General features: G+C 40.2%; 1 protein-coding gene across 3 annotated transcripts in view; it reads right to left on the reverse strand.

Annotated features, from left to right (window-relative positions):
* Positions 1 to 603: 603 nt before the first annotated feature.
* Positions 604 to 18911, reverse strand: part of Nalcn (sodium leak channel, non-selective) — a 301887-nt gene continuing 283579 nt past the window's right edge. For 2 of the 3 annotated variants that reach the window (XM_042285329.2, XM_015997513.3), the window contains 11 exons: positions 18809 to 18877; positions 17781 to 17929; positions 16748 to 16841; positions 15050 to 15182; positions 14281 to 14396; positions 11629 to 11786; positions 8987 to 9137; positions 7024 to 7173; positions 4725 to 4842; positions 4056 to 4151; positions 604 to 2334 (listed from right to left, as the gene is read on the reverse strand). In XM_042285329.2, the coding sequence (XP_042141263.1) occupies positions 2141 to 2334; positions 4056 to 4151; positions 4725 to 4842; positions 7024 to 7173; positions 8987 to 9137; positions 11629 to 11786; positions 14281 to 14396; positions 15050 to 15182; positions 16748 to 16841; positions 17781 to 17929; positions 18809 to 18877 (1428 nt within the window). In that variant the 3' untranslated portion in view covers positions 604 to 2140. The remainder of the gene's footprint in view (positions 2335 to 4055; positions 4152 to 4724; positions 4843 to 7023; positions 7174 to 8986; positions 9138 to 11628; positions 11787 to 14280; positions 14397 to 15049; positions 15183 to 16747; positions 16842 to 17780; positions 17930 to 18808; positions 18878 to 18911) is intronic. The other variant, XM_006978781.3, reaches the window with a different exon arrangement.

Genomic DNA, 18911 nt, shown 5'->3' on the forward strand with positions numbered 1-18911 from the left:
ATCTGCATCACTCAACCTGCATATTTCATTGGTTAAATCCTTAAAGAGGTAGTGCCTGTTTTTACTGACCTGTCCTCTGTCTGCTTCAGGTAAGTCACAGGCTTCAATTATCCAGGAGGCATTGCTGGCTTAACTAAGTGTAGGGATGCCACAGCTTTGAATGCATTGCTATTTTGTCTTTGCTTCACTACAGAATGAGTGACAATGATGTTTTCCCAAGTATTCATTCCAGACTTTCCAGGAAGGGCCCAATGTTTAGTGGGAATGAAGCTCTCTTACTCAATGTAATGAGCAAAAAAAAAAAAAAAAAGTTTATTTCCTTCTTTCAGCCCTAATGCCAACCCATGCTCTGGCCACGATTGCCTTCTCTGCCTCATCATGAGTTTGGGAGGCATGTGATAGTCACCTAGCCTTGTTAGCACAACCCTAAAGAGGAACATTCTGGCTCTGGGAGTTGACCTTAAATGATTACCAGGGACAGAGTTTTTGCCAACCAAGTATGGATTAAATATTCCATAGAGGGTTTATAAAATGCCAGCTACAGAGTGCTGCATCCCATACATGTACAAGGAAAGGGTTTAAAAATGATAATCAGATCATTGTAAATTCTTTTACAAATCCAATATTTATTTTGTTTTTATATACAAAACTCAAATTCCAAATGAACATAAAACAAAATAAAATTCCCCCCTAGATGCATAAACTTGAATTGCCTATTGTCTCATAGGTACAAGTAACCATGTAAGCAATAGATGGCCACATTATATCACATCTTTTACATAGAAAGGATATGATGTTTGGCTATTTGAAGAATGTTAAATGGAGAAAGGGATATCATAAAGCAACCCAGGAGTCAGAGAATTTCTACATACTCAATCTCTTAAAATAATCTGAACATCAAATCTGCATTTGATGATGACAACTTGGGGAGGCCCAGTCCAGGGTCTACCAGTACTTCCCAGTCACTTTGTATTTCTAATTTTCCCTGAGGACATGGACCATTGATGTGTGGGAAAAACACAAGTAAGTGTGGTACTCCCAAACTGGGTTCAGAGTGATGTTCTTTCACCCTTCTATCATTTCTATACATGATTCTGGTAGCAAGAAAATTATTTTGAAACTAGCACAGCAACCATGTATTCGAGCCAACCCATAATGCCCCGTTGATTCATAGCTAAATGGCTGCAGCAAAGATAAACCATGGAGTTGATGATAACCTTTCAAATGTAAACCTTTTAACTAAATTGAGTCTAACACTTTTATTCTGTTTTCTAAACTCAGTTATTCAAAGGATTTTTCAAGATTTCGAATAATTTTTATCTCCCCATGTCCCTGAAGTGATCTGCCTACTGGTTTGTTTTACACCGGTTAGTGTTTGGGGCCAGATCCTTTACTTGGGACCTGAACACACAACTTTCTTGGAATCAGGCAACACTTTCATTAGAGTACTCAAAAACAGAAATCAAATTTCTCTGATTTCTGAATACTTCATGCATATTTTTAAAAATAACATGAGAAAAAGAATATGCTTTTAAAAATTCGGAATCTGTAGTTTTAAAGCTGTTATCATTTTAGCATGAGCTCAGTGCTGACCTTTTCAGATCAATCATAAATAATTTCTCCCAAGGGAAATACTTCTATTGGAAATGGGGAAAAATGAACTAGACTATAACTTGTGTACTATGAATATGGGCCACTTTGGGCTTAGGACTCTCTGGGAGAGGTCGTGATAACATATAAGAGAGCAGATGAATACATCTTAGCTTACACAGACAGAATATATATGAATGTTTGATATATAGCTGCTACTGATGCAGCTTCTAATATGCACAATAGTGACATTATATACATTTTCTTTTCTTGTGTTTCTATGATTCAAACACAGGGCTTTGCACATGTTGGACAAGTGCTCTTTCACTGACCTATATCTCTACCCCCAAATAGTCTTTAATACATGACAGTAATCCACAATACATACTGCTTTGATAGACCATTCCTACAAATGGACAAAAATCAATTTAGAAAATCCCATACCAAAGTGAAATTCAGTTTATAGCAATTACAGATTGCTCTCTGGATGATGCAGGAAACCATTAGGCAACAGTTTTCACCCTGTGACTTCCTTTGTCTTGGTTCCTGTCTAAATGTCCAGAAGGTCATCTCCGCTCTCATCACTCTCCACAGTCAGCTGTCTGGTCCACCACTTCTTAACCTCAGAGCCACAGGAAGCTGTGTCTGGCATGGGATTCATCTTGCACACCACAGACTTCATGGCTGTCCTTCCTCCAAACCGTAGGTTAACTGAAGATACCGAATGGCTTATTGGTTTGGGAGCTGTGGAATTAAGAAGAGTCCCATTATCAGTTGGTTCTGTTTCAGCATGCTTTAGCAATTCCTGGAAAATCATGATACTCTGAGCAGTGGTGCTTTTGGCTCACAATTCCTATCTCCAGGTATTAAATAAGAAACCTTTTCAGTGTTTGATTCTTCCAATAAACTTATGCCTATAGGCAGCTAATAATAACTCTTGGGAAAGCATACTTCTGGTTCTTTTTACTTTAAGCAAGGTAGAAACCACAAACAGCCCCAATTTGTGCAAAGTAGAAGTGTTACAGTGGTATGTTTAAGCTGGGGAAACAAAAGAGTGATAGTGTAGTTCAAAAGGAGAGATGGGGTAGGGAGCAGGTATGGAAAGAAGCAGCTTTGGGTTTCCATTGCCTTGGTCTTGTGTCCCATGTGTAATCTACAGATGTGAAGTCCCTGGCAAGTACCTATCTCTAAACCTAAATTTTCTCCATTGTAAAATGAAGAGAATGCAAATGTGCTTACTGTAGGGCTGGGAGGCTGAAGATGGGTTATTGAGATGACCTGACAAAGTGTGATGCTTGGTGCCGCCTTAAAATGTTCTTCATATTTCCCTTTGCCCCCTTATACTTTGTATGCCCCTGCCTGTCTCTGTGGTTATCGCCATTTTTCACCTTGAGGCTACATAGACAAGCACTACTGTTGATACTTTGATAGCATTCCTATCACCCATTTAAGTGAATACCAAGGAGAGACATTCTCCCCAGGTCATCTCTCATACCTGCCCTGTAGTGTTGGATTAGCAGTGTGGACTATGCCCTTATCACTTGTGTCCAGACTGCTGTAATATCCTGTAGCCTGTCACCTGCTTCCAGGTCACTGCCTGTCACTGCCAGAGGCAAGTGAACTCTCGGCTGTTTTGTCTCATCAGTCTTTCTAAAGTATAGGTGGCCAATGTCATCTCTTTCTCAGAAGTCTTTAATGTCTCCCTTCTAACTGCTCATAGTATGAAATTGAAACTGCCTAGTCTATATTTTAAGGATTTTCACATTGTGGCCCCTTAGCCTACTCAATCTTGCTTCCTGCCTCTGCTATCTTTACTTAGACCAGACAAAAATTATGTCCTCTCTGATCCCTCATCAGGTCCTTCCTTACTGGTGGCTTTAAGACCCATGGCACACCTGTAGCTTCAGAATGTAAACTGTACTGCCATCTGCTTTGTGAATAGACATGTGGCAGAAGACGTTTCAGGGTCACCTATTGTCACTTGGTTGGGGCTGAAGCTTAGCATGGTTAGAGGAGAGAATGAAGCCCTATTTCACCATAGGTTTAGATCTTAATAGAGAGGAGACTGGGATGTGTGTAGAATTGCTCCTCCCCAATTCCTGAGTGTCCCTTCTTGAGATCATTCTGGCTTTCTGGCACCTCACATTTCTTTGGAAGAGAACTCTTACTAAGTCAGTAAAATGTGGGGAATAATAGAACTGTGAGGATTGAATGATCCAGGTAATGCCCAGGGAGTAGTGATTGGCACACAGTGATCAGTGCTACATGAAGGTTTGTCATTGTTACTGCTGTCATTGAGATAAAGAAGCTCATGCCAGGGGGTGATAAGCTCAGCTACACAGCATGTGTTGGGTTAAAGTGGGACCTGAGCCTTTTCTGAGAACTCCGTGGCATTTTCTGAAGATCATATCTACCCATTCCTTCTTAGATAAGTTTTGCCCATATTTGAGATGCCTTGACTGTACCCAGGAAGCCCTTGGAAACCTCTTCCTCCTCTCTTTCTGGATCTTGGCTGTAACATCTCATTTTGTTAACAGGTGCCGTCTTCTCAGGGATGGCAGCTGAAAATGAGGGCCAATATAGTTACGTTTAGAGAAGTTACTTTGAGGAGAATGTTTCTGATAAGGGAATACATTTCATTGTTTCACTGTCTATGATAATCAGATAAACACCCTGTTTGGGTCTGAAATGTCCCCAGAGGCCCTGGGTGTTGGAGGCTTGGTCCCAACTTGTGCTATTGGGAAGTGGTAGAACTTTTAAAAGATGGCACCTAGTAGGTCTTGGTTCACTGGGCTCATGCCCTGGAAGAAGATTGTGGGATGCCAATCTTTTCCTCTTTGTCCTGGTTGTGATAAGGTGAGCAACTTCCTCATCATGCATTCCCACTATACTATGCAGCATTATTACAGGCCCAATAGCAACAGATAAACTGACTGTGGGCTGAAACCTCCAACAAAGTGAGCCAATAAACCTTTCTTCTCTTTAAGTGGATTTTCTCCCATATAAGTTATGGTAACAGAAGGTGAAGTAATAGAGATCTGCATATTAAATAAAATCTAAGACCCAAAATTTAATAAGAGAGCAAATGCCTCTTAAATGTCCCCAATAGGTAGAGAAATGACTGATGTACCTACCCGAGGGCAGACGCCATTGCCCAAACTTCCTTTGGGGTTTTCCAGGATCTGCCGCATCCTGTCGACTTCCTCCTCTGTCTGACAGAGTAGGGCTCAAGAGTTGCTGCTGACTGCTTGTCTACATGGGGGAAGAGTTAGTCAGTTGTGGGTCTTTGTCTTAAAAAAAAAACACGGATTTAATTTGTCACAAATATTTATATAACTTTATGAGGTATAGTATGGTAATTATCACATGTTTATAACATACAGTGGTGAAGTCAGGGTAATTCCCACTTTTGGCTCCTCAAATGTCTACCATTTCTGTGTATTTGGAACTTTGTGACTTTTCTAGTTATTTTGAAATATATCAGAGATGTTTGAAGACCACATGTGACAGTTATCTTCACTGTCAATTTGATGGCCCCAGGAAAGCCCAAACTGAGGACTACTTGATGCTGAGGACTTGTAGGCACTTTGCCTCTATCTCTGGCACTGTGTTCTTTCCTAACCACTCTCATCTTTTTTTTTAAGATTTACTTATCTATCTATCTATCTATCTATCTATCTATCTATCTATCTATCTATCTATCTATCTATCATCTATCTATCTATCATCTATCTATCTATCTACCTATCATCTCTCTCTGTGTGTGTATTTGTGTGTGTGTATCTACAAAAGTGTATGCCACACATGTACAGGTACCCACAGAGGCCAGAAGAGGGCATTGGATGCCCTGGAGCTAGAGCTATGGGTGGTTGTGAGGTGTCAGATGTAGGTGTAGGAAACTGTCCTTGGGTCCTCTGGAATAGCAACTGTCTCTCCAGCTCCTCACTGTCTTGGTTTTCACAACACTTGAAACCTTTAAACACTCTCCCTGCACCCTTGGCTTTTGGGATACCTCTTTGGGAGCTCTGAAATCATTACTTCCCCCTCTATCATTTGTCCTGTCTCAACCTGATCTGGTTCCTCCTCATAAAGCATTGCCAAATGTCTTTGGGCCAGACCTGTAGATCTTTCTTTTTACCTCTTTTGCTGACTGCTCTCATGGATTCTATGGAAAAGGAGACAAGTGATTCCTGGTTACTTGTAGAAAATCACGAAACTCACACAAAACTGGACCAGAATATAACATGTCTGTTTGGAGCTTTTGCTGGCCCATGGAGCCTTATGCTTCAATTTGTCCCTCACCCCGACTGTATTGCTGTTCATCACAAGCTCAGCAAAACTGGAGGCACTGCACAGTGTGATGGATGGACTCCATGTGATTAGCATCAAATCATTATTGCAGCCACATAAATGGGTGGGATCTCCCTGCAAGCTGCTTTTCATAGCACAGAGCTCTCCCAGATGCTGGTAATTTTTGTTTTTGTTGTTGTTGTTTTGTTTTTTAATAAACATGTAGAACAATTTTGAAAATGAAACTAGCTGTGTTTTAATAGACAGAAGCTACTTAAATATTTTTTTCTTAATTCTAAATGCTTCTCTCATGCCCAAATAAGAAAGGATAAATCCCCAAATGAATTTGATTATTGAAGAGGGTCAAAAGCCAAGTACATCCATTTTGCTAGCTTTACTGAAAATTTCCAAGATGTGCTAAGGGGAAGAAAATATTTATGGCAAGGCTTCATGTAAATCATAATCTTTTAAAGCACATATTTCTATGCTCAAGTTTAGCTATTATGAAAATATCAATCTTTTAGACAAAAGAAGCAAGCAAACAACATTCAGGATGTTAACCATTTTTAGTATATGTATTCTATAGTTTGGACCTTGAATGGCCCATAAGTTGAAGGCTTGGTCTCCAGCCTAAGACACTAATGGGAGGTGGCAAAATGTTTAGGAGATGGAGCCTAATGGGAGGAAGTTGGGTTGTTATGGGCGTTGGGGGGGGGCTGTCCTTGAAGAGGATTTTGGAGTCCCATCTCCTTCCTATCTCTCTTGCTCCCTGGCCACCACACTTTCCCACACACTTTCATCATGATGTACTAATTCACTATAGCCCTGTACAGTGAGCCAACCACCCCTGGACTGAGTATCTCAAACTGAGAGCCAAGTAAACCTTCCCTGCTTCTAAGCTGATTATCTCAGGTATTTTGTTTAGTAACATAAAGTTGACTAACACATCATACAAACCATAATTTTATCAAGAAAATATCAACTGAATTCTAAGTGACAAAATAAAAGTATCTGGATGTACATATTTTTGTTTCTTTTGCAACAAAAGGTCACCTGAAAAATACTGTCACTTTGTCTGAAATGTCTGTGGTCAGGATCAACTCCCACAGAACATCCGTGGATGAAGGATACCTGATCTCCTACCTCAGGTTGCGTATTGTGGTCCTGGCTGTTGGCATTAGTGTCCTCGCTTGGCTGGGTGGTCTCAATGCTGGGAGGATTCAGGAAGCGACTCAGCTCTTGCTGCTGGCTCTCTCTCAGGCTGTGGATGATGCTGCATGACTGCTGCTGTTTCTATAGGAAGATGCTGTGCTTTCATAAGGGGGAAAGATACCTGGCTACTTTGTCCCATTCCCACCAAGCCACAATTTCTTCTTCCCTCTTTGAAGACCTATGGGTTTGCCAACTTCTTAGGAAATTTCAAGTAAGAATCTTGAACTAGTTTTGAGGCTGTTAGATTGATATATGTCTTGGAGATTAGAAGTATCTCCCACCTTTTCCATTTGTTTAACAATTGGACTTGTTCTACTCATCCATGTTAGTTATTTAAAATAACTAATGCGGGTGTTTTATTTTTCTTTTTTATTTAATTCTATCCTCATTTAACCAATGCCAGTCCCCTCCCTCCACTTTCCTGAAGGTTGTAAGCACCAAAGAGTTTTTAGTAGATGAGGAGGAAACTTACTCCTGTCTTGGTTTTTTTTTTTTTTTTTTTTTTTTTTTTTTTTTTTGAGACAGGGTTTCTCTGTGTAGCTTTGCGCCTTTCCTGGAACTCACTTGGTAGCCCAGGCTGGCCTCGAACTCACAGAGATCTGTCTGCCTCTGCCTCCCGAGTGCTGGGATTAAAGGCGTGCGCCACCACCGCCAGGCTGAGCAGGACATTTGTAATCCCTGGAACCAGCAGAGCTATGGTAGCCTTGCTGTGATTGGGTTGCAGTGGGCAGCTGGCCTTGCTCTAGGAGGCTGTGCTAGAGTGTTTATTTTCTTTGGGGATTTTTTTCTCTGTTTCTATAGTGGGTGTTGTTCTGAAGGGCAGGATCAAACAATCTTACATAACATTAATTGTATTGCATGAAGTATTTACTGATTGGTTTGCCTTTCTTCTCTGTATGTGAAGCATAAGTCAAAACATTCCTAAACATTAAATGCCCAATAGAAGTACTCACTAAGAACACAGTATATGCTAATGGAGTATATTTTCATTAGTAAGTGAGAGTCTCACACAAACTTACAGTTTAGGAGGCAGCAGGCACATCATTAAAATTCCATGAGCGATGGTCTTTGGAGACCAAACAACATGATAAACCATATGTTGGAACTTTTTGCAGCAATTTAAAAGTAGTTTTGTAAATTCAATCTCATTAGATATTTTTGGGATTTTGTACAGTTGAGTTTAATAAATGGATATCATAAATATTTTAATACCAATAAATTGTTTTTTAAACCTTCATGTTATACAAATTTGACTTGATTGAAATGTGTGGTGGAGCCTGCTGAGGAGAATGAGGCTGAAGCTGGAGCAGAGTTAAGGCTGTAGAAGCATCAGACACCCTGAGCAGATGAAGATGATTCATTTTAAGGGATATCAGGCCAGTCGCTGAAGGGTTGTGTTGTACTATTGAGGACATTCTTCTCTTTTGCTCCTCTTTCTTTGACTGTGTGTGTATGTGTGTGTGTGTGTGTGTGTGTGTGTGTGTGTGTGTGTGTGTGTGTGTGTGTGTATGTAATGGTGTTAATTGTCAACTGGACAGAATCCAGAATCACTTGAGAGATCGGCCTCTGAGCATGCTTATGGGGGATTGTCTTGATTACTGGTGTGGAAAGACTTATTATAATTGTGAATGAGCAACAGATTATATAAAATGTGGAAAGTGGGCTGAACACTGGCATATATCTACTCTCTCATTTCTTGATTGTGGATGTGATGTGATTACACAACACCTGTCATGTGATTAAATTCCTGCCATCTTGACTACCCCTCCATAATGGACTGTGCCCTTGAACCAGGATAAGCCCTTCTCATTTAAGTTGTTTTGGTCAGAGCATTTTATCACAACAACATGAAAAAAAAAAAAAAAGCCAGCCCTGGTGCTTGTGGTTCACTCACAGCCCTGATGCGTTTTAAGCACTTCTTCAGCCACATGCGAATGGTCTGCTTAGCCACCTCCTCCTCTATGGTATACTCCAGCTGCTCCCTTGCCAGCAGCTCCTCCAGTTGCAGGCTCTTCCTGATGTCCACAGAGCGGTAGGAGAGCATGCTAGAAGACAGGAACAGTAGCACCACTGGTCAGATTCATCTGGTGTTTAGAGCCTCAGATGTTCAAAATGCAGAGAATGCATCTTTCCAGGCAATCAGGGTAACATTTGATGCGTCTCACAGCTGGGTGAGTGGCTGGTTATGTCACCTCTGTGTCTCCCTTCCATTGCATAAATGCTGAGGCTAGTCTTGGCACCTACTTTATTGAATAACCTGGCAAGTTAATATCTATAAGATACTTAGAACAGTGAATTAATGCCAATAACACTAATACTTAGTGCCTATACTACAGAAGACCCAGGTTAGGTGGTATCCACAGCTCTAGCTGTCAAATGCATACTCTGGAATGTTCTTTGCAGAAAGATTATTCCATCCACTCTTTTCTCATGGTTAGCACTAATTGGTGATGGTAAATATCCTTGCCTATGATTTATGCATGCCACACTCCTCTTCCCTCTCTATTCATTTATCACTCTGCATCTTCCTTATTAATTTCAGAATATGTAAGCTAGAGCTGAGTAATCTCTCTCATTTAGTCCTTGGCTCAACAGGTCCAGACAATGGTAAGTAAAACTAACATTTTTGTGAAGAGAGGCAGTCAGATAATTCCTAGCAGGGACTGGCCAAAGGGTAATATAAACCTATCTGGTAGTACTGTACACTTTAGTGTAGCTTCAGTACTCTGGACTCTCATACAACCTCTATTGTGAGCTTGGGGCCACCATCAGAGCTCAAGTCACAGCATAATAACTTTAGTAGTACTCAGTTATTCTGTTTCTCTTCTTTGATAAATGTGCTCCCATTGTGGAAGAAAATACAGCATTGTGTTTTATAAAATGTTTCTAAGTTCTCCAGACTTATCAGAAATTTTGTTATTATTTAACTTCCCTGGAGCATGGAGGGTCAACATCACCACCATTAGCTTTGCTTGGGTCCCTTGTGTTCAGATGCACTGCAATGCTCTAGAGAGGCCAAATGCTAATTATTCATAACAACAGTAGGTCTGGGTGCTTTGTAGCTAACCTAAAAACACTCTACCACCACAAGGAAAGATCAGCATTCTGAAGGGCATGTCATTCTTTCTCACACATAATCCTGCCACATCTTTTTCTGTGCTCCTTAGCTTTTTCATGGACAAAATGATAGTAAGAGGCAAAATTAGTAACTTCAGGGAACTTTCCCTAGTCCCTTCCTTTGCTGGTCTGACATTTTTTTCTTCTTTTATTTACAAGTGAAGTTTTATCTACCTGAATGACCCCCAAATTTGTGACAATATCCAACATTTAACATGCCAGGTATATGCAACATGAGTAACACAGCTACAGTCAATCGAATGTTCAAGCCAGTTTCTGTGTCACAGATAACTGTCAGGGAAGTTTGTGAAGGGTTTCTTACAATGATGTTTCACATGGAGGACATCACCTATATTGAATTAGATTTCATTTAGTTTCCTTGATTTGGGACATAAGTTCTTTTTGGCTCATTAAATAATATGCATTTGAGGTCAAATGACACTGTAACTTGAAAGGACTTGTGGAACATAAAGATATTTTAAGATTTCTGTCAAGAGCTTCAGTGTGACCTTATGTGTAGAGTTCACTGCAGACCTAGTTAAGATGTGGCCAGACTAGAGTATCTGGGGATTTATTCCAAAATAACTGCTGTCCTCACAAATGGGATAATACGTGTGTGTGTGTGTGTGTGTGTGTGTGTGTGTGTGTGTGTGTGTGTGCTGACAATGGCCTGTGAAGATGAAGACAGATCACAGTGTAGATCACACTGCTAGTTAAACATTGCAAGAAGCCACTGGAAGATCTAGGGGAGGGTTATAACAAATTCTTCCTCACAACCTTACAAGGAACCAACCCTGCCCTTGACCAGGTTTTTTTTCTTCTGGAACCATGAACAACAAATTTCTGTTGTTGGGACTTGAGCACGGTGGCGCTAGTAAGATAACACAGATGCTCCTAAAAGAGACTGAAAGGTAGAGCCGAGTTTGAGCCTTTGTCCCATCTGGTGCTCATAAAACATGCAGAAAATGTTTTAAGCAACAGGGGCAATTGTGAAAGAGTAGGTGGGGCAGATTCTGACCAGACTCACCTGAGTAGGAAGATATGGATTTCAGTCCACATTTGTCAAGGAACCAGGTGACCCCGATAAATCACTTAATTCTTGCAGGACCATCCCCTCATCCCAAAATAAAGAGACAGAACCATTCCCTCCAGGTCTTTTCTTTCTTTCATTCTGGGATGACAGGTCACTGCTTCCTATCCTCCTTGTGTGAGGCATTGATCAGACATGATCATTATGAAGCAGTGAGAAAGACTACTTCATGTGTAGAAAGTGTGCCCTTGCCTAATCACAATGGCATTATGGCAGCTCAGGTTTCAAACATCCTTGGTAATTGAATCTGTGGGCCTCTGTGTGTCACAGCTTTCATTTCTAGCATTAGTAAATCTCTGTGATATTGGGCTGTGGAGCCAGCTTCATACCTCAAGACATCATGGAAAGTGACATCACCACCATTGTGTAGCCTCTCCATCTCATAGCACATGTGCTTAAATAGGAGCTTGTCTTTGTCAAGATCCACTTCCAGCCTTCCACGTAGCAATCTTAACAGGAACTTCACTCGGAAGGTAGGGATCACACCCTAGGTGAAACAGTACAAGGGCCAGCAAAGTGAGTCATTAGGAAGCCCCTAGGTATTCACTGGGAAGGGATCTCTTTTTACAGGGAAACCCAGACAACAAAATGAATCTATGAGCCAAGACTGGTGGCTCAAACTTATAACCCAAATACTGAGGAGACTGAGGCAGAGGGATCACCAGCATAAATAGTGCTAGACAGGAAGAAAGTCGTTGGTTTCTTTGGAAGCTAGGCAGAATGATGTGTGCTAAACATGTGATGTGAGGTACTGAGCAATAGCTTTCTGCTCCTCTGGTCCAGAGGTTTTCATAGCATTGACTTCAGAGCCAGGGAGGGTAAAGAACATATATGTAGCTCTCCCTGGAGTCAGCCCTTAGTGCTTATGCCCAGCACATGCATCCCCGATGAATATCTTCCTAAGAGTAGGCAGTACACATGTACACAACCCTCTCCACTTAATTAGGGTTTTAGGACTTCTTAACATTTGTTATTTTGCTTCCATTGAACACCTTCTTTGTAAGTCTTCTCAATGATTAAATGAGCCTGGTGACCTAGGGCTTCATGCTAGTCATTAGGATGTCAGTGTGAATGGGGGTGTGGTCTTTCCTGCACATATCAAGTGAGATCCAGTTCCTGTGGGTAACAGTAACAGAGGAAAATGCAGAGCTAGATGAGACAAAAGAACCAGACTAGTATCCTTGTCTTCCACAAGTTCACAAAAGACTGGAGCCCAATTGGGGGACAGGGAGTACTAGTGTGGGCAGAAAATAAAGCAGGGTGAAGAGGCCATACCCTGTCCTGCAGACCCTGGAGTGTGACCAGACCTTGTCTTCTAGAGTCTTGCTTATGACAACTATGCTAGCTCCTTGCCTTTGTACTCTCAACTCTTCCTGAACTATGTTTAGGTCTTCCCAGGATAGATCATCCCATGGTTGAACTTTCCTCATTTCTTTATGTGAGCTCAACTATCAGCTTCTCAGCTACAGGATCTACCCCAAGCCCATGCACTTTCTGCCTTCTTCAACACAATCTTCTGCCTTCTTCAACACAACAACAAACTTCTGGGACTAATATGAGTTGAATGTCTCCTACCAAAATGTTAGACCCAAAGGTGTTTCACATTTTGGGTTTTATGGGCTTTGGAATATTTGCATCTATAGAATGAATTATATTGAGGATAAGATTCAAGTCTAAGCATAAAATTCATTCATGTATTTTTTTATTTTTAATCTTTTCAAAAAAGTTCTTATGTATCCCAGGCTGACCTTAAACTTAAGGCTTTCAAACTCCTGATCCTCCTGCTTCTGCCTCCCATGTACTAGGATTACAGGCACAAGTGCCATTTGTTTATGTTTCACCATGCCTTATATACATATCCTGGTAGTGATTTTATACAGTATTATTAGCGTGCCTGAGTTTTGACTGTGAGTTGTCATGTGAACTCAGGTGTGAGTTCTTTCATTTGTGGTCTTGTAGTGATACTACAAAGAATTCAAAGTCTGAAGCATTATTTTGGACTAGTGATAATAACCTGTGCCATGAGTACCATTTCACCTTCATGGGTTGCCCCTCCTTTAGGACATAAGCTCTACGGGCACAGAAACCTTGCCATTTGGGAATTGTTTTACCTCAGTGCCTAGACCTGTGCTTTGCTTTTGGAAAGTAAAGATTAAAAAGATGTCAAAGAGGAGAGGAAGAAGAAGAGCAGAACATGCAGGATGCTGTAGAGGAGAAAGGGTAAAGAATGGAAAGGAAAGGAGGTAAGTGAAAATAAGTAAGTTGTTTCTGTTTTAGGTAATTCTCTTGAAATACTATTTAAGATATTTACATACTAACTAGTTCAAAATAACCAGGTATCCATGCAACTAATTAATTTTTGGTAGTGCTGGGGATTGAAGCCTGGGCTTCTTCCATGCTCAGCAAACACTCAAACCTGAGCTACACCTTTAGACATCACTTGTAACTCATATGTGTGTTTCATCTAGATGACTGCTTAAGGTTGAGGTGATGGTAAGTCTGTAGTAGGTTTTTCCTCTGGGACCTGCAATTTCCTTTCTTTTGCTCAAGCCCAGGGCAGATGCCCTTTAGTTTTCTTCCTTTGCTGACCTTCTGAAAGTCTAAAGACCAGGCTGTTCACGGTTGGAAAGAACACGAGGAGAGGCCATTCTACACCCTGTCCTTTCACACACTTCTGACTCAATGACAGGTTTCTGCATTACAGTAGTGACAGTTCCAAATTTAGTCTATGTCAATTTTTAGTCTGAAGACTCTTAAAATATGTAATTTGTTTTCTTTGAGATGGAGCAGGAAACAATGGCCCATTCCCTCACCCCTAGGTTGAGGAAGACCTTGAACATCTGACTCTCCTGCTTCCAGTTCCCAAGTGCTGGGAGTACAGTCATGAACCACCACACCCAGTTTTATGTGGTGCTGGGGATCAAAACCAGGATCCTGTGTGTGCTTGGTAAGCAAGTGAGCCACACCCACACAGTTCCTACCTCTCTTTTATCATCCACCATGTTCCATATGATTTGAAAATGGCGAAGATCATTGTAACTTAAAAGCTGGTCCTCTTCAGTGGAATAAAACAAGGAGAAATTCTCCACAATTATGGCTAAGAAAAAAAAATTCAGATGTTAGACAAGTAGACTAATGTGTCACTTTTTAGAAAAAGTAAAACATCTATTATAATAATAGATGTTATCATTCATATGGTAAAGCCAATTTTTCAAAGTGATTTCAGTACAGTTTCCAAGCTGACATGTCTCTCACTTGGACTAAGCTATTTATTCAGCACTTGCCTTTCCAAAACATGAGGGTCATGGGCTCAAAAGCACTATGTGTAGGCATTCATGCCAGCTGGCTCCTACTCTTACTTGAGAGTTCCAGGGCATTTTAAAGGGTCATATTGGGTCTGGGTGGCCCCACAGCTGGGTGGACAAAATGCATCTTTTAAAACAAAAAATGTGATATTTTGAGGCTATAAAAGTAGCTTTCCCTGATTTGTGTTCAGCTCAATCTATGGGGAAAGCTCTTTGGGAATTAATGAGCATAATAAATAGGACAACTCTCGAAACTGCAATCAACTGCCATTTCCATGCTTTTCAAAGGTCTTTTCAGCTCCTGGGTTGAGAGGCAACAAATTATAATTAATGCCATGAAACACTCGCCCCAAGCAATCCAGGATAATTACTCGAAAATTGTACATAATTATCTAAGTACCTGAGTTTGAAGAGATGAAAAAATAATTCCATGAACATATCTTACCTACAAGCAGATTCAGCATGATGTAGGCGATGATGACATAGAATGAGCAGAAGTACATAAGTGCCCCTGCGTAATTGCCACAGTCTGTTGCCCAGTATGTAAATTCATCTGGAGTACAAAATGGAGGCTGAACCTGTGAGGCAGTGGGGGACATGGAGGGGAGAGCAAAAGAACTGAAGGGCACGGGTACCTTGTGATGGTAGTGCTCAAGGAACATGTTCATGACAGTATGGTTGTAGCTGATTTAAAGCCATCATGCAAGAACCACACATGCCACACACACACACACACACGCATCATTTGCAGCAGAACTCCACAAGAATATCTGATCTACGTTATGCTTTTGGTCTTGTAGATGCCCCAGTTCAGTGCCACTGATAGAAGTAAAATGCAGATAGACAGGTTCCCGTGGGAGGTACCCTTCCCATCTTCACCAGTTGTCCCTAGCATCAAACTTTTGAAAGTCAAATAAAGGGAAATTTATTTTTTTCTGACTTAAGCAATGAATTAATCTGTACATAAGTAGAATACACATACCAAATTCACATTCAAGTTGCATAAGGACTAATCCACTATCCTGAGACACCAAAATGAGATGTTACAGAAATATATAAGTTTCAGTAATGAAAAGCCATGTATTCTGTAGGACCCACAAACCCTTCTGTGATACTGTCCTGGTTTCTCAACAGAACAACTAGCTCTTTCTCCTGCATCCCACACACTCTTTTGGGACTCCTATGTAGGATTTATTTAGCTCTGCCTTTTGTTGTACCTGATTTGATAAATTTGGTTTCCATTTTTCATGTTTAAAGTTCCCTATGCCCTACTATATGCTATACTTGTGCCAAGTATTAGGGATAAGCTAATAACAAAGACACCCCTGTTACTTGAATGCTGACCACACTTTAACATCAAGTTGCCAGCACAAGAGTAAATTGCTCCATGTGGTAATTTAAATTTAATTTATATTGATTAACAAGCAAAAATAAATGGAATGTAAAACAGTTCTTCAGATGCAACTAGTCACACCAGTAGCTCAATACCGAGCCATACATGGCTAGCAGCTTCCTGCCTAAACAGCATAGGCCCCTTCACTGAATGTCTGTAGGACATCATCGGTGTCTATGAGGTGAGAGGGAGGGGAAAGAAAGATGTTTAACTCTACAGTTCTCTAGAACTGTTATGCATGTCCAAACAAAAAATATATAGTTCTGTAAGAATATATAACACACCATTTTAAGTGTGGACAAAAATGCCTGAAGAAGCAAGTGTTAACATTATGATTAGAGGATAACACAGACGTACTGGAAAGAAAGCAGGACACCACAAACCACATGACATATGTGCCTTGAGGAACCTCTGGACCTGCAGAAGGCCTATGGACCAGGACAAACCAGGGACTTGGTGAGTGTCTGATGTATGTGTTAAATAAATGTCCTTGTTTTGATTGCTAAGCTATGAAGGATAGGAAGGAAAGAACAATGCTCACTATTAAATATTATTATGAGTTATATTCAGTGGATATTTTAGATATTTTGCTTCTGCTATTCATATCTTGTAATGTTAAAAAGTGCAAATTATGGACTAGATGATCAGATTATTCTTTTTTTTTAACTCAAGGGCTTTATGCTAACAAGAATATTATTGCCATGCGCATGAGCGTTTATGTTGAGGCACTGAAAATGAGGGGATATTTACCATACAATCATGCATAATCTTGTTCCAGTCTTCCCCTGTGACGATTCGGAATAATACAGTAATGGCTTTGCCAGCTGAAGAAAAATTAGCATGCCTAATTTAAGAAAAAAAATGAAAAGAATGGAGATTGCATGAATTGTCATTGTCATGAAGCAATATGGTGGTCACCACCAAAACGATGGCTTTTTCAAGCTTGGTTGCCAGGTTACTATTATCAAAACTGAGAGCCTCTTACTGGCAATAGGGCTGCCTCACAAGTCAGCTCTCGCAGAGTCACCAACGTACTAACTTTCATCTTGAATGACTGGGTGAGCTTTGGCTACTAAGAAGTGATTCCTTCCTTTGCCTGGCCGTAAAAGAAAACTCAACCACTACCAAATGAATCACTCGCCAGTGAGGCATTTGTACCTGTTTTATTGTATTAGAACCTTTATGATAACAGAGCAGATGCTTCCATAATGTGGAAGATGAACTTTCAAAAATGCTTTTCTCATAGCAGAGTGATTTTGTAGGTTCTATCTTTCTACACTTTGCTAAAAAAGAAAGTCACCAAAAACCTGTTTTATTCCCAGAGCATTTCAGAGAAATATATGGATAGAAAAACTACTGAACTACTGAATTAGGAGTGGTTATTCCCAACAATGGGTAGAATTAAAAAACCTTTATTTTTTATTTTTTTGGTTTTTTTGAGACAGGGTTTCTCTGTGTAGCTTTGTGCCTTTCCTGGAACTCACTCTGCAGCCCACGATGGCCTGGAATTCACAGAGCTCCACCTGCCTCTGCCTCCTGAGTGCTGGAATTAAAGGGTGCACCACCACCGCCTGGCCTTTGTTCTTGCATTTTCTAAGGATTCTAAAATAAACATGCTTATCTTTGTCAATTGGAAAATGTCATTTAAAATATGTATGTTTATTTTATTTTTCAACAGATTATTTTTTACACCACCCCTAAGTCTTTAGTAATCAAGAAACTTAGTTGTTATTCATGATTTTATTATGTAAAGGTTTGCATAGGAAGACAAATGCATGCTGACCTGTTTATGTTCTCTCCATATTTCACGGTACCAAACAGAACAACCCCAGCAAAGGCATAGCACAGCAGCAAGAGGAACATCCCTACGATTATAAAGAAGCTCTTGTACATGCTGACAACCACGGTCAGAAGGAGCATCTTTAATGTCACCTGTGAGTGAGGGCGGGTGCGGTGTCAGGGCAGATGGAGAGAGGAGGAGAGAAAGAGGGAGAGTCAGTTCTAGCTGTGGAGAGGCTGGTGAATAATCTATAAGCAGGTTGGCTGCATAGCGATTCCCAAGTACATCATTTGAAAGTTGTTTCCTGTTAGATATTAAATCTAAATATTATTCAAAAACCATCTGGCATTGAGAAACCTTATTCACACTTCAAACAGTTCAGCCACTCAAGAGAAATTAATTGAATTAACAACACAAGCTTCTTATCCTTTCACTTCCTCTTCTTTTGCTAACCAGACCTTTATAAGGTCAGCATATTATTGACCTATAGCAAGTAAATTTATTTATCCCCCACAGACATCCTAAAAAACTGAATATAAGAATGGTTTAATGTTAAATAACCACCAATTATTAAACCTACCAATCACATGGATATATAGAATCCATGTGTGAAACAATATCCCATAAAAAGGAGAACACAGGTAGTGTGTGGTGTACATAAATGCTAACAAGGAGTCTAGAGTAATGGAAACATTATCATTAAATATAAATTTCCTTTGCAATTAAGTTAATTTAAATAAACATAAATTAAGGCACATTAGGAATGACACTGGCTTTTGGTTTCAGAGTTAACATGTTTTCTTTCATTTATGACTGAATTTACTCAGCAAATATGATAAACATAATAACAACAGGAAATATAGTCTAAGCTAATTAAGCTACTTATTCAACATGATATTTAATATTTATTAATCTTGACTTATGATGTTTAGTATTTTGTTGACTATAACAACCAGGCTGGCTGAGGTCAGTTGGCACCAGTGATTCATTGCTTACATGACCTTTGAAAGGACTGTGCATGACAGACTTACATGCTTTCCACAGATGGAGAAAAATCTAAAGACAATCACACAGGCTCCCATCATGTAGGTGTATGCATTCTGAAATTTAAACAGAAGACAGGTTTTAACAATT

This window comes from Peromyscus maniculatus, chromosome 9 (assembly GCF_049852395.1).
Source record: "Peromyscus maniculatus bairdii isolate BWxNUB_F1_BW_parent chromosome 9, HU_Pman_BW_mat_3.1, whole genome shotgun sequence".
Lineage (NCBI taxonomy): Eukaryota > Metazoa > Chordata > Mammalia > Rodentia > Cricetidae > Peromyscus > Peromyscus maniculatus.